General features: G+C 35.8%; 2 protein-coding genes and 2 pseudogenes across 3 annotated transcripts; 2 read left to right on the forward strand and 2 right to left on the reverse strand.

Annotated features, from left to right (window-relative positions):
* The first annotated feature begins 844 nt into the window (after window positions 1-844).
* LOC118041039 (protein disulfide-isomerase like 2-1) lies at window positions 845-4500 on the forward strand. Its single transcript, XM_035048135.2, has 11 exons — window positions 845-1050; window positions 1314-1398; window positions 1637-1734; window positions 1829-1884; window positions 2172-2289; window positions 2424-2451; window positions 3073-3164; window positions 3258-3414; window positions 3504-3628; window positions 3789-3888; window positions 4165-4500. The coding sequence occupies exons 1-11, from the start codon at window positions 896-898 to the stop codon at window positions 4228-4230; spliced, it is 1080 nt and encodes a 359-aa protein (XP_034904026.1). The 5' UTR covers window positions 845-895; the 3' UTR covers window positions 4231-4500.
* Window positions 4501-4980: 480 nt separating this feature from the next.
* Window positions 4981-6985, reverse strand: LOC118041038 (uncharacterized). Of its 2 annotated transcripts, none has more exons than XM_035048134.2 (3): window positions 6657-6985; window positions 6486-6559; window positions 4981-5835 (listed from the first exon to the last, which is right to left on the reverse strand). In XM_035048134.2, exons 1-3 carry the CDS (start codon window positions 6789-6791, stop codon window positions 5268-5270), a joined length of 777 nt encoding a protein of 258 aa, XP_034904025.1. In that variant the 5' UTR covers window positions 6792-6985; the 3' UTR covers window positions 4981-5267. The 2 variants fall into 2 exon arrangements, with proteins under 2 accessions (XP_034904025.1, XP_034904024.1); XM_035048133.2 differs by having other exon boundaries at window positions 6462-6559; window positions 6657-6984.
* A 572-nt stretch (window positions 6986-7557) lies between these two features.
* Window positions 7558-10539, forward strand: LOC118041036 (phosphoribosylformylglycinamidine cyclo-ligase, chloroplastic-like; annotated as a pseudogene).
* A 202-nt stretch (window positions 10540-10741) lies between these two features.
* On the reverse strand, window positions 10742-12171 carry LOC118041037 (uncharacterized; annotated as a pseudogene).
* Between the last annotated feature and the right edge of the window lie 1493 nt (window positions 12172-13664).

Raw genomic sequence — 13664 nt, forward strand, 5'->3', positions numbered from 1 at the left:
TTTAAAAAAAATTAATAGCAGCACTATTTGAGAGTGTAAATACTTTTATTTTTATTTGTTTTTTAAAAGTTATTTTTTAAAATATTTTTTATTATTTTAATGTATTGATATAAAAAGTAAAAAATCTAAAAATATTATTTTAATATATTTTTTAAAAAAATATTTTACATTACAGCATGCAGAAAACATTTATTAATCTAATCCAAAGTTTATTTATCAGCTTCTCGGTTCAATGAGGCATTATCTTTTGAGATAAAAAAAAAAAAAAAACTCTTTTTGTGGGGGGGTTTGAACTTTGAACGTAACTTGAAGCAAAGCCATTTTCAGTATTTCACAGGTTTCACCTCTCATATCCTGCCACGTAATTAAAAAAACGTCACAGACTAGAAAAAACAAACACAGCTCATCATTTGAACAAATCAAATCACTCCACCTCAGACAGAACACAATGTAAATAAATAAAGCAGGGCCCTTTCCTCTGACAACTTCTCATTTTACATTATTGCTGTTGTGGTTGTTTATTTTTATTAAGAAAATGTATTTAATATTAAAATATTTTAAAAATATATTAAAAAAATTTAAACAAAAAAAATTAAATTCTAACTATAGATACAAATAGAGATTAATAAGTTAATTGGAGTTGCCATAACTTCCTAATTTTATTTTTTTAATTTAAAATTATATTTTTATGTTTTTGAATAGTATGTATTAATATAAAAAATAATTTTTTTAAAAATATTATTTTAAAATATTTTAAAATAAAAATAATTTTAAAAAACGATATCCGAAACACCTTGAAACTTTACTGCAGGTCGTGGCATATAAATACGACTCTCTCTTCTGATTCATTTTGATTATTTAGAAAGCAGAGAAAAAAGGAAAAGAAAAGAAGAAAATGGAGAAGTATCATCAGATCTGGTTTGCCTTTGGTACCTTGGCTTTGTTAGCTGTATCAGCTTTAGCAGACGATGTCGTCGTGTTAACAGAAGATAACTTCGAGAAGGAAGTCGGTCAAGACAGAGGCGCTCTCGTTGAGTTCTACGCTCCTTGGTGACTGCTCTTTACTTACTCTTTTCAATCATCCTAATTTTGATTGAGCTAAGATTAATCGTTTTTTTTTCTTTTATGCCTATCGTGATTCGTTGATCCATAAATCTGTTATGATTTCCTAATTTTGATTAATTTGTAGATTTTTTTAATGTGATTAACCGTTAGTTAAACTCAAAATAGTGTATTTAAGATTCATAGATATGAGTTATTAATGAATTTTATCGGGATCATCGAGGACATAATTGTAATTCTCAACGTGACAGGTGTGGGCACTGTAAGAAGCTTGCTCCTGAATATGAGAAGCTCGGAAGTAGCTTTAGGAAGGCAAAGACTGTTTTGATTGGAAAGGTCAGCCTTATTATTATTATTGCTTTTATTTGATTCATGTTTATTATTATTATTTTTTTGTAAATTGTTTCCCATGCTCATGCTAATATTCGTTATGTTATATATCATTTTCCCTTCATTTTAACCCAAAGAAGTATTTTGATCCTTGCTGGAAAATCGAAGCTGCCGTTTTTGTTAGAGATTTATTGACACCTCACCTTACCTCGTTGATGGGTGAATTGTTGATGATGTGGTGCAGGTGGACTGTGATGAGCATAAGGGTGTATGCAGCAAATATGGGGTTTCTGGATACCCAACTCTTCAATGGTTTCCTAAAGGATCGCTCGAACCTAAAAAGTGAGGATATTGTTAAACTCCACCACTATCTGATAGAATGGCCAAATTTATTGCCTTACCTGAAATGCGATTTTGTGCTATATATATATAATAGGTATGAAGGACCACGTACTGCAGAAGCCCTTACTGAGTATGTCAATACTGAAGGAGGTAGCACTTCTAGTCTTTCTCTTAAAGTTGTTTCCTGTTGGTCAACCCAGTGAAAAATTTCTTTTTACAAGTTTCTTGCTGTTACTTTGACTGGTAAATATGCTTGACCTGCATATACTGTTGTTTCGTTTGAAAAATTAATTTCCCCTTCTCACCTAAGCATGTGTCTGCAAAAACTGGTCTATGTGCTATAACGTTTGTCTTATTGCATTTTAAGGATTTGTTTTCGAAAGCAACTCTTCTGTTAAAAACCACCAGAGGTTCCTGATTGGATATGTTATTTACAGGGACTAATGTGAAGATAGCTGCAGTGCCATCCAATGTAGCGGTGCTCACGGCTGATAATTTTAATGATATTGTCTTGGATGAAACCAAGGATGTTTTGGTTGAGTTTTATGCACCATGGTGAGCTATGTCCTTCTGTATGCTGACTACTGCTATGTTACCTCCACTGGCTTTGTGTTTTTTTTTTTTTTTTTTTTTAAATCTCCTTTTATCTCAGTCATATGTTATTGATTTACAAACTCTACTTCTTGCAGGTGTGGCCATTGCAAAAACCTAGCTCCTGTATGTATTGCTCCTTCTTCTTCCCATTTCCTTTATAATTTGCGTGTGTAGGAACATGTGATTTGCTAAGCTGCTTATTATTCGGGCAGGTTAGCATTGTTCCCATTTTTGTCGGACACAAGTTATCGCCTAGGTCATTTTTAAGGATGCAAGTTGAAAAAAAGAAATTCAAAACCAACTCTCTCCTTTCCACCTATCTTCTCTCTCGCCTCTCCCCACTGTGTTACTTGTGTCTATTTCTCTGATTCTTTCTCATATTGAAAGGCTTTCGTTTTTCTCTAAGGTTGTATGTGAAAGCTATAATGTAACAAAGACAATCAACAGAAGGATGTGGTGGAGAAAGAGAGATAGATATGAGTGAACACTGTACATCTGGGAGAGAGTCATCTAATTTTTTAGCTTTTAATCATATGACACATATACCTTTAAAGATTTTTAAATTAGAGGATGATTTACATCCAACCAAAAGTGGGCACAATGTTAACTTGCCCAGATTATAGGCAGGTTTGTAAATAACGAGCGCTTGTGTGTGTCTTCCTGTAACCATTGGCGTGTCATTGTTCTATCTGGGTCTTTCCTGCACAAGTAATGATCTGGAGTTTGTTTGGTTTGTTCCTTCAGACCTATGAAAAGGTAGCTACCGCATTTAAATCTGAGGAAGATGTCGTGGTTGCCAATCTAGATGCTGACCAACATAAGGATCTAGCTGAAAAGTAAGGGAAAACTTTACCAGTTACCTAATTATTTTGATGGAAAGGGCTCTCAACATTTGGAGCTGTCAATATTAATGGCCATGCTAAATTCAGGTATGGAGTAAGTGGATACCCTACATTGAAGTTCTTTCCAAAAGGCAACAAAGCTGGGGAAGAGTATGAGGGTGGGAGAGATTTGGATGACTTTGTTGCTTTCATCAATGAAAAGTCTGGATCCAGTCGTGATGGAAAAGGACAACTAACCTCAAAGGTTAGTTACTACATATAAAATGGAAAGTTTAAACCTTTCATTTTTGTTGATTGAGTCATTTGATCATATTATATTTTTATACACGATAGGCTGGTATTGTTGAAAGTTTGGATGCCTTGGTAAAAGAGTTTGTAGCTGCTGGAGATGACGAGAAGAAAGCAGTCTTTTCCCGAATTGAAGAGGAAGTTGAGAAACTCAAGGGTTCCACAGCAAGGTACTTCATGGCATGAATGCTAGTGTTTAAACTCCATGTTGGCTTGTTTCGATATCTTTACAATATTGCTCAAAGCTGTAATGTCTTTTGAGGACTCCTCTATTCTTGTTAAATCTCTATTGAATCAAAGATATAACCTTACAATATTCCATGTTTATAGGTATGGAAAGATTTATTCGAAGGCTGCCAAGAATTGTATGGCTAAAGGTGCCAATTATGCCAAGAATGAGATTGAGCGGCTACAACGCATGCTTCAAAAGGTAAGATTTATAGATCTTTTCTCTTAGTTGAAGCATGCCATGCGTAATAGGAGCCAGACAGCTGTATTTTGAAATTTTGAGATAGCAGTGAGTTGGAACAAGATTCACATATTAAGTTAATATTGTGATGTTTTTTAGAATAGATGCGCATCTGATTGGGATGTTTGGATGATAGATCATGAGAACTTTAAATGAGTAGAAACTGAGTTGAGTAAGTATGTGAAAGTTGTGATGACAGTTAATTGATCTTATCTTTTTCCATGTTTGATGGCGCAGACAATAAGCCCAGCAAAGGCAGATGAATTCACCCTGAAGAAGAACATTCTATCTACTTTTGCTTGATCTTCTGATCTTTTGTTTCCTCGTCAATATTTTGGAGGCAAACATCATCCAGTTTTTGGGGAATCGTTTTTGCCATCTCCAATGTTTACTTTGACGTTATCCGGGCAAGGCTTCTCCTGACAGTGAAATAGCGAGTTCCCTAATTCGAAATGATTTTGAGAACCTCAACTAGCTAGTGCAGTATACTTGTATGCCTTATTTTCCCGTCTGTGCTATTGTTTACAGTGGAAAGACGCTTTTAATTTTTGAATGAAACGTGCATTAGACAAATTAATATCCTCTACTTTCGCTTCATCTTCTGATCTCGTAATGATTGAACGTCATTTGTTATGTTGAGATAACAAATTGGTAGTAGCCCATAATACACACACACACACACACACACACACACACACACACATACATGCATATATAAAACTAGGGCTCTAACTTTGTTAAAACTGAGAGATGATAACACATGCAACTCTCCCATCCGTTTTCTTTCCCCAGTATATTTGCCGAGACCGTCTCCCAATCTGGCCTGCTGTAAGTTTATTTATGCCCTCCCTTTGAAGGTTAGTATGGTCGGTATTGCCTGTATGGATCGTTCTTATTTGCTATATGAATTGTGACTGTTCTGGAACAATCGGAAGCCCTATCGTATTGTTTGTTTACACCTAAAATTACCCGCAACAAATAGAAGTGACCAAACAAGACTATTAGCCAATTGCCGAGAGATGGACATGAATTGGAAGAAAATGGTTGCGATCATTACCATGGAACGTTATTTCCTATTAGCTTAATTAGAATTCTAGTTTACCTAGAAAACACGCTCTAACTTCTAGCAAAGCCATCTCAGATCAATCAAAACACTTGCTAGCACCATGAGTGCTATTCAGCATAGTACCTCGTATGAACTCAAATGCAAACCATGATGATGTTATTAAAAAAAATCTGTCATGGCCAGCCACTCACTGATAAGTTACTCTAAGCCACTTCAGTACAGGTGCACAAGATATGGTCAGAGTTGGTTGGTTCTGCTACACTTCCATTGGTACTTAAACTCCAGAACCATCCCCTTTTATATTCATATTCAAAACCCGGCATGCCTTCTCTTCATTAAATCCAGGTTCTGAGATGCTCATTGAAGAACACTCTTCGAGTGGATACTCCCTCTCTTCAACCAAGGACTTCATATACGAGCATGGCCGCTCTTCAGCTTCTATGTTAGATCCAGGCTCGTGTCCTGAACCAAATGGCAATTCAAAAGATGATGAACCAGGTGGTTGTGTTCTCATCTGCACAGAACGCAGGAGGGCAGCCCTCCTCAGGTCAGCTGAGTGGCATATATCACTAGGTGATGATGGGAACCGGCCCTCAGAATCTGAACCTCGTTGACGAGGCTGTGAATAAGTGGCACTGGTGACAGAGCAGCCATGTGAAAGGAATGAGCTGCTATAAGGAGCAGATGAGAACCCACCAAGTGGCCTTTGGTACCTACATGGAGAAACTGGACTGCTGGGTAGACTTTCAGATTGAGGTGAGCAAGCATTTGTAGGTGTCTCGCAAAATCTAGAGTCATCAAAGTCTTCTAACATTGGTGAATATTGCAAGGACATTTCATCCCTGAAATAATACATGCAAGGAAACAAAATGAATGAGAATTAAAAACAAAAAATAAAAATAAAAATGATGGTTTTCCTCTTAATCAGACACAGCAAAAAATGATGAGAAGCATCCTCATGACAGACCTGAAAGCCAGGATGAAGGGTAATGTCCCTCTTGCAATCATATAGATTGAATAGTGCATACCCGAGCACCTGATCCCTGGGATTTGATTTTGAATGGGCGAATTAGCGCATAATGTGCTGGCAAATCCCTAGGCAAACTGCTACTTTCAATTACCGAAAATTTCCTACTGATATTCACTCAAAGGAAACTATTTACTCTAAATCACTGCTATAAACCACGGTCAAAGAACATCTCTCAGTATAATGATTTGGGGATATGTAAACCCCAGTCTGAGCCCATCACTGATTATGCAACCATCCATAATTCCAAATGGGTAACTACAATTGAGCTCCAAACTATGAAGCTATAAAATGACAACTTCCCATTTGAGGAAATATGACCGGATCAAGTTACTAGTATTTTCAGTACAATTCTTTAGAGATTTCATCGACTAATATCCGAGGAGCGGCACAGAAGTTCCAAAAAAAACAGTAGTATTTACGAGTTAAAAAAAAAATCACCTGGAAAAAATCATGGTGTCAGACCTGGCAGGAGATTCCATAAGATTGTCCTGGAGTGGGTCTCCAACTGTTAATCCATTCAAACTAGACGCCATTATCTGCACTCAAAAACGTTAACAATTTTTGCGCTCTTAGTAAAATCCAAAAGAAATGAAAAGTATAACAGGAATTAAAGAACAGAAAAAAGGGACAAACCTCACTGAGGTATCGCTTATGAGAATTGAGATTGTCAAGGTAGACCTCATCTTCAGGATCTCTACTTCGCTTCCCGTTTGGTGTTGACGTTGATGTCGATGCTGATGATGAAGCTGGGTTCGAATCCAACCTCATTGGTTACTGCAATTTTTAAAAAACTCTTAATCTCTAATCTCATTTAAGATGGAAATGATTCATTATGTTTTACGTTCCCGTTGGGGTTAATGATCAAACGCAGAAATGAGGAAAGTGAAAAGGTTTGGTGTGGAGAGAACGAAAACCAAGAACAACGTATGGACTCTGCTGAGATGGGCTCTGAGGATGTGGGCAAACACAACAGGTGAGGGTTTTATAAGATCACTGGTGTAGTAGGATACATGTAATTAGAGTCAAATCAGGTCTAGACACCTGTCGATGTTGCCATATTTCTGTTAACTAAAAAAATAAATACAGGACCAAATTAATTTTGCTTTTTTATTATATAGATTACATATAAAGGTTTTGCAGGTCTAACAAGCTATTCAAATATATTTAATAAAATAATTTATGCAATTATCTGTATTTATAAATATATTTTTTAGATCTTCAAAGAATAAAAGATTTTATATATTCAACTTGTAAATATATATGACATTCTTAAAAAGAAATTTAACCAAAATTAATATATCCAATCTGTTTGAAAGTTAAATGGATTGAATTGATAATTAGTAAAATATATAAAAAGAATTATTTATTTTTTTATTCTCAAAATATTTAAAAAAAATAATAATTTTTTTTATTTTAAATTAAATATTTTTATATTATTTTTATATATTAATATAAAAAATAATTAAAATAACTGTAATCACGTTTCTAAATATTCACATCACATATACTCAAACCCGACAGACTATACCGTCACTTACCCAGCTACCCCAGACTATTAAGGAAAAAAAAAAAAAAAAAAAAAACGAAGCGAATAAACAAACCAAAATCTGAAAAGCCCTTCCAGAACCTCTGCTTTCCTAATTCCCGGGGCCTCCTGCACTTCACGTAGCTCCGCCAAATTCGCCTCATCCTTCCCAAGGTTCAGTTCTCACTTATCACTCCTCAATTGCCATGGCTACTAGTAGCATAGCATCAAACACTGAGCTATCGCGTGTTGTTGCGGTTTCCATCAGACCCTCTTCCAATAAACCCTTGGTCACTCAACAATCCATCGGAAGATACTCCTTTAGTCGCTTTTCTAATAGATTTCCTCTTCTATCAGTGAGAGCTACAAGCAATAGTTCGATGTCCAAGGAAAATAGCAGCAAAAGCGGTGACGGGGCTGGTGGAAGACTTACATATAAGGATGCTGGTGTGGATAAAGATGCTGGGTCTGAGCTTATTAGGCGAATTGCAAAGATGGCTCCTGGAATTGGTGGATTTGGTGGTCTTTTCCCTCTTGGTATGCTTTTTGTTGGATTTTTTTTTTGCTTCATTTATTGCTCTCCGTTATTGGTTGTGAACACAATTGAATCATTAAACATCTCTTAAGCTGCACATTGTTTTCATGTTTAAATTTTTTTTTCTCCTTAATTATGCTAGGCCTGTGCGGGTGGGAACTTGGGGAATAGTGTAACGCGAAGTTCTTTTGTCGCTGTGTTTGTTAATGTATTTTGTTTTGTTATTGTGCTTATTAAAGTTCTCGCACACAGGTGATTCGTACCTTGTTGCAGGTACGGATGGTGTAGGGACCAAGTTAAAGCTTGCATTTGAAACCGGAATCCATGAAACCATTGGGATTGATCTGGTCAATTCTGGATAAATCTTGTTATATGCATTTTGCTGCTGTAGATATGCTTCCTAACTCACTTCTCCTGCTGCAGGTTGCTATGAGTGTGAATGATATCGTTCGTTACTTCTGGTGCAAAGCCCTTATTTTTCCTTGATTACTATGCTACAAGCCGCCTTGATGTTGACCTTGCTGAAAAGGTATATTAATGTGCATGGTTTACTGAGTTTATATATTATTTGAACAGAAAAACTGCAGCTAAATGACATTTTCCTGTTTTTCTTATTTAGGTCATTAAAGGCATAGTTGGTGGTTGTCAACAATCGGACTGCACTCTTTTAGGGGGAGAGGTAATCTCTTTCTTTCTTTATGGCTTTACATTCTATTGGTGAATGTCTACCGTTCAGTGCATCGTGTGGTGCTGGATCTGAAGGTTGATGTTGTAATCACCATAGCTTTTATTTTTGCAACGACAAGGTTATTTCAGCCATGTTGCCCTGTATGGTGGCATTTACCAATGATGGTATTGCAGGATTTGGTCTTGAACTATCACAGGTGTCTGCCTCATGTGAAATGGTTGTGCTCTAGAGAGTTCTTGAAATGGTCATGTGCTAGATTTTAAAACAGGTAGGCTTTCATGGACGGTTATTGGGATAATTTTTGTTTGAGGATGGGAGAGAAAAATAAGATGCTGTTAGGCTATGAATGCTTGTAGATTAGATGTATGTGTGTATTGCATTATGTGTGTGGGATATTGCATGTTATCTTATATAAGTAGATAACTATGGAAATTCTCTATCCATCTCACTTAATGGTCCTCTTATGGGCATACAACATGGGGAATAGACCCCCCAATGCATGATGTGGTCAAATTTGCTGACATTAAAAGTTGCTGTGGTCTCTTATTCCTCCCTTTCTACGCTTGATCATGATTTCACCAAAACTGACAACTCTCTGTTGACCACAATGTTTTTTGTTAAATTCCTTCCAGACTGCAGAGATGCCAGATTTCTATGCAGAAGGTGAGTATGACCTTAGCGGGTTTGCTGTTGGCATTGTTAAAAAGGACTCGGTGATTGATGGGAAAAACATTGTGGCTGGGGATGTTCTCATTGGTTTGCCATCAAGTGGAGTCCATTCCAATGGTTTCTCTCTCATAAGAAGGTTGGTGTTGGTTTGAGGTATTCTTATTTTTTCTCCATGCATTAAAACATCATTGATGCTGAAAGAATGTTTGCAGCCTTATAATGTTTTAGTTCTTTACATTTGTTATTCTTATTAATGGATGAATGCATGTATATCTTTATAGGGTTCTAGCTCGAAGTGGCCTATCTTTGAATGACCAACTTCCTGGTGGAAGTGTTACATTGGGCGAAGCTCTAATGGCTCCAACTGCTATCTATGTCAAGCAGGTTTCCTTTCAAGTTTTATTTCTGTTTCACATTATTGTGATTAACACTGTCGATTTGACTAGATTTTTCTTACTAAAAAACCCTTCCTTTTCAAACAGGTGCTTGACTTGATTAGCAAGGGTGGTGTAAAGGGCATAGCTCGCATCACTGGAGGTGGTTTTACAGATAACATGCCAAGAGTTTTCCCAAAAGGCCCTGGAGCTTCTATATACAAGGAGTCATGGGAAGTCCCCACCCTTTTCATATGGATCCAGGAGGTAAATTGTGTTTTACACAGCAATGATGGATTATGATGTTAGATTGAGCCGTCTTTCAATTGCCATATTGTACTCACCCCAATTGCCATAATGAAGGTTATGTTTGTTATAAATAAAGATAGACAAATGGATCAGGCTGAGGAAGCATCCCACAAAATTCTTGAGGAGGGACAACAGAAGGCATATCGCATTGGCGAGGTTGTATGTGGTGAGGGAGTGAGATATTGCTAAAATACTACCACATGTTTAAACATATAAGTGCTTGCGGAGATGAGTGATTTGGAGAGTTGCGGCTTTTTCTTTTTTCCTGTAACATGAGCTGCCAAAATTATTATTTTTTATGAAAGAGCTGCCAAAGAATCCTAGTGTCAAGACGATGGGACAATTCTTTACAGAGTTCCCTCCCTTTGTAGCCTAAATGTAATTCATGGTTTGATAATCAATTCATCACTTGACAATGCCTGTAATGTCATATGTGCTTGTTTATCTTTGTGAGAAGTTGGTGGGTATTCTAAAAAAATGTGAAAATTCTAGATTACTTTGCCAAGATCGTAAAATTTGGACGAGTTGACCTGTTCATCCTTTTCATTGGATACTGTTGCAAATAGATGAAGTAATTGAGTCCAAAGCAATGATGGATTTGTAATGCTACGCTAGGCAGGAATAAAATTCGTATTGCTTTTGTTATTGGAACGATTGTTTTGTTACTGAAAGCAAAATTGTGGTAACATTTGAGTTTTCCCCTGCCTTTCATATTCGTTTCTCACTGCCTAGTTCCTTTTCATCTCGCTGCCTTTTCTTTTTTTGACTACCAGACTTTGGTTCCATGCCTCTCCTGCCATCAACCTGAATTCTGTGCCCCGTGATCTCTTGGCAACAGATCTTTCCAGGCCATTCTTCTGTTTGATGCTTGTAGCTCCGGCACATGAGTGGTTTGTCAAGCTCTGCCTAACCCCTGACTAGCTGCGTAATCTTCTTGAAGATTTTTGCAAGGTCTCTCAATAGCTGAATCTGAATGCTGTCTTCTACTAGCTACTGTTTTCCTCAAGTTCTTCCCATTAACAGCTGATTGCCCCAGTTTGAAATTTTCGTTATTCTCCTTAAACTGGCTCCCCTTCTCAGCTTGCAATATTTGCCGATGACAGTGAGGAAGAATGTGGCTTCCACGATTATTTTGAGAGCAATGAACCCTTTGGGACCCTTGCTGATGAAATGCGTTCTCTTTCTCGGGCTTCTTGTTGTTAAAATCTTGCTGCCCATCGCCCAATTCATGTAGATAATAATGAAAGCCAGACTCAGACAAACTAGGAATGGCATTTTTAGGTGGATATCTTAGAGGAGGTACGAATGGTACAGGATTCTGGTTCTGCGTAGCCAAAGGTACCCGCAAAACTCCACCTCTTTTCAAGTCCGAATTGGCATCTTCCATTTCATGTTTTAGGCACTTGCTAGGGGTAACTGAATGTATCCTGTCGATACCTGGAGCAGCAGAGGCAGGGATTTTCTCCTTGCATAGCTTCGGATCCTCCAGCTGCCTGTATAACAATTGTGATTGCAATGAATGGTTACCAAGCAACAACCATTGAAGCAGGCAGGAAGAGAATTAAAATATTTAAGCCATTACGATCCATATGCTATCTTACAGGTTTCAAAACTAGTTGGCTCGGCACTAATCTCCAAATTAGAGAAAAAAATATAACAAGAAAAGGAATCTTCCGGTCTTTAATTTGGGTTTTCATACTTAATCAACCATAAAGCATAGAAAATTTGAGATCATTACCTTATGTGAGAAGGTAGTTGAAGATGGAAGTCGAGTTTTCTCCAATCAATTCCTTTTTCCTGGAGAACAACTTCTCTGGGCCTGTCAGAGCCAAAAGGGTTTGGTTTCTGCTTCTGATGCTCCTGAAACCGAGCTTGTTCTTCCTCTTCTTTCTCAACCTCATCTGCCCACGAAAAAGCTGCAGGGCCGTTTTTTATTTCTCCATCCACCATTTTCTCTCTAAGTGTGTTTTTTCTCAACTCCAACGGCTCTTTAGCTGTTTCAAATTCGAAAGTTGGAGGCTTTGCAACTCAATCTCTGCCCCAAGATGTCATTTATGTAAACTACAAGGCCAAGGGGTCATTTATTATAAATTTCCAGCTAACGCGTAGCGTAGGTGTTTCTTGGTCAACAGTAAGGGTAACTTTGTAATTCTAATATGTTCTTGATTTCTAGATTGACATGACTTGCGAGAAAACCGACATTGAAAACGTTTGTGATGGATAAATCTAAAAAATAGTTGTCAGTGTCATAAGAAAACAATTTTGTTGGAGATTTATTGTAGCTCTATCATGACACTACTTGAATACCAGAAAAAACTTGTGCAGATAATTGTTTTTTAAAAATATTTTTTAAAAAAATTGAATTTTTTATTTATTTTAAATTAATATATTTTTGATGTTTTCATATTATTTTGATGTTCTGATCTCAAAAAATAATTTTTAAAAAATAAAAAAATATTATTGGCATGTTTTTCTGAGTGAAAAGCACTTTGAAAAGCAATAACAACCATATCCCTAGATACACTTTTAAAAATTTAAAGGCTGAAAAATAAAAAAAAAAGGAAACCAAAAAAAAAAAATTGTCAAAGTCAAATCATATATTAAGAAGCCACACGTGCACACCTAGAGATGAAGGGCTGTCAAAACAATTCTAACATTATCACAAAAAAGGTGGTGTTCTAGTATATACTTTTGAAAGTACGAACTAGTTTTATTTTTAAATTATATTTTATATTTATTAAAATACAAAGTTCTTCATTGTCAAATTGATTATAACTAAAAAACTTAAGTGAAAATAAAAAAAAAACCCTAAACATTAGCTAAAAGAATGACATAAAAAATAATCCGAGTCAATCCACTAAACCTATGAACCGGATCATTAGATTAATATAAACTTATAGAAAAAAAAAAGACTTGATTTAACTCGAGTTAACCTGCCAAATTATAACTAAAAAACTTAAGTGAAAATAAAAAAAAAAACCCTAAACATTAGCTAAAAGAATGACATAAAAAATAATCCGAGTCAATCCACTAAACCTATGAACCGGATCATTAGATTAATATAAACTTATAGAAAAAAAAAAGACTTGATTTAACTCGAGTTAACCTGCCAAATCCACAACTTTGATCACGAGAATAAAATAAACACATAGAAAGCAAATTAAAACAAATTATGAAACTCAATGTTTGATCACTCATTTCGAATCCAGTATTGAATTATAAAATTTATAAAAAAAAAATAATTAAAAAAAACATGAAAAATGAGTTAAGTTAGTCGAGTTAATATGTTAAACACTATTTCTTGGTCACGAGGCTTGAATAACCCAATAAAAAACAGAAAAAATAATAATATAAAACCTAATTCTCAATCAAATATAATATTAAATGATGAAATTGAAAAAAAAAATCAAATAAGTTAACCGATCAAATATGTAATTCAAGTAATGAGACGAAGAAACCTAATAAAAAGAAAATCCAAAGTTGAAGAACCTATGATCGAGTCATGATATCAAGATAATCTCTTAAAAAAATATATATAAAA

Source organism: Populus alba, chromosome 14, assembly GCF_005239225.2.
Source record: "Populus alba chromosome 14, ASM523922v2, whole genome shotgun sequence".
NCBI lineage: Eukaryota > Viridiplantae > Streptophyta > Magnoliopsida > Malpighiales > Salicaceae > Populus > Populus alba.

Coding starts and splice junctions, on each gene's coding strand:
- LOC118041039 (XM_035048135.2), top strand. CDS start 896: ATGGAGAAGTATCATCAGATCTGGTTTGCCTTTGGTACCTTGGCTTTG. Junction 1,735..1,828: donor GGATCGCTCGAACCTAAAAA/GTGAGGATATTG, acceptor TATATATAATAG/GTATGAAGGACCACGTACTG. Junction 1,885..2,171: donor GTATGTCAATACTGAAGGAG/GTAGCACTTCTA, acceptor TGTTATTTACAG/GGACTAATGTGAAGATAGCT.
- LOC118041038 (XM_035048133.2), bottom strand. CDS start 6,791: ATGAGGTTGGATTCGAACCCAGCTTCATCATCAGCATCGACATCAACG. Junction 6,560..6,656: donor ATAAGCGATACCTCAGTGAG/GTTTGTCCCTTT, acceptor TTTTGAGTGCAG/ATAATGGCGTCTAGTTTGAA. Junction 5,836..6,461: donor GACACCATGATTTTTTCCAG/GTGATTTTTTTT, acceptor GTATTATTTCAG/GGATGAAATGTCCTTGCAAT.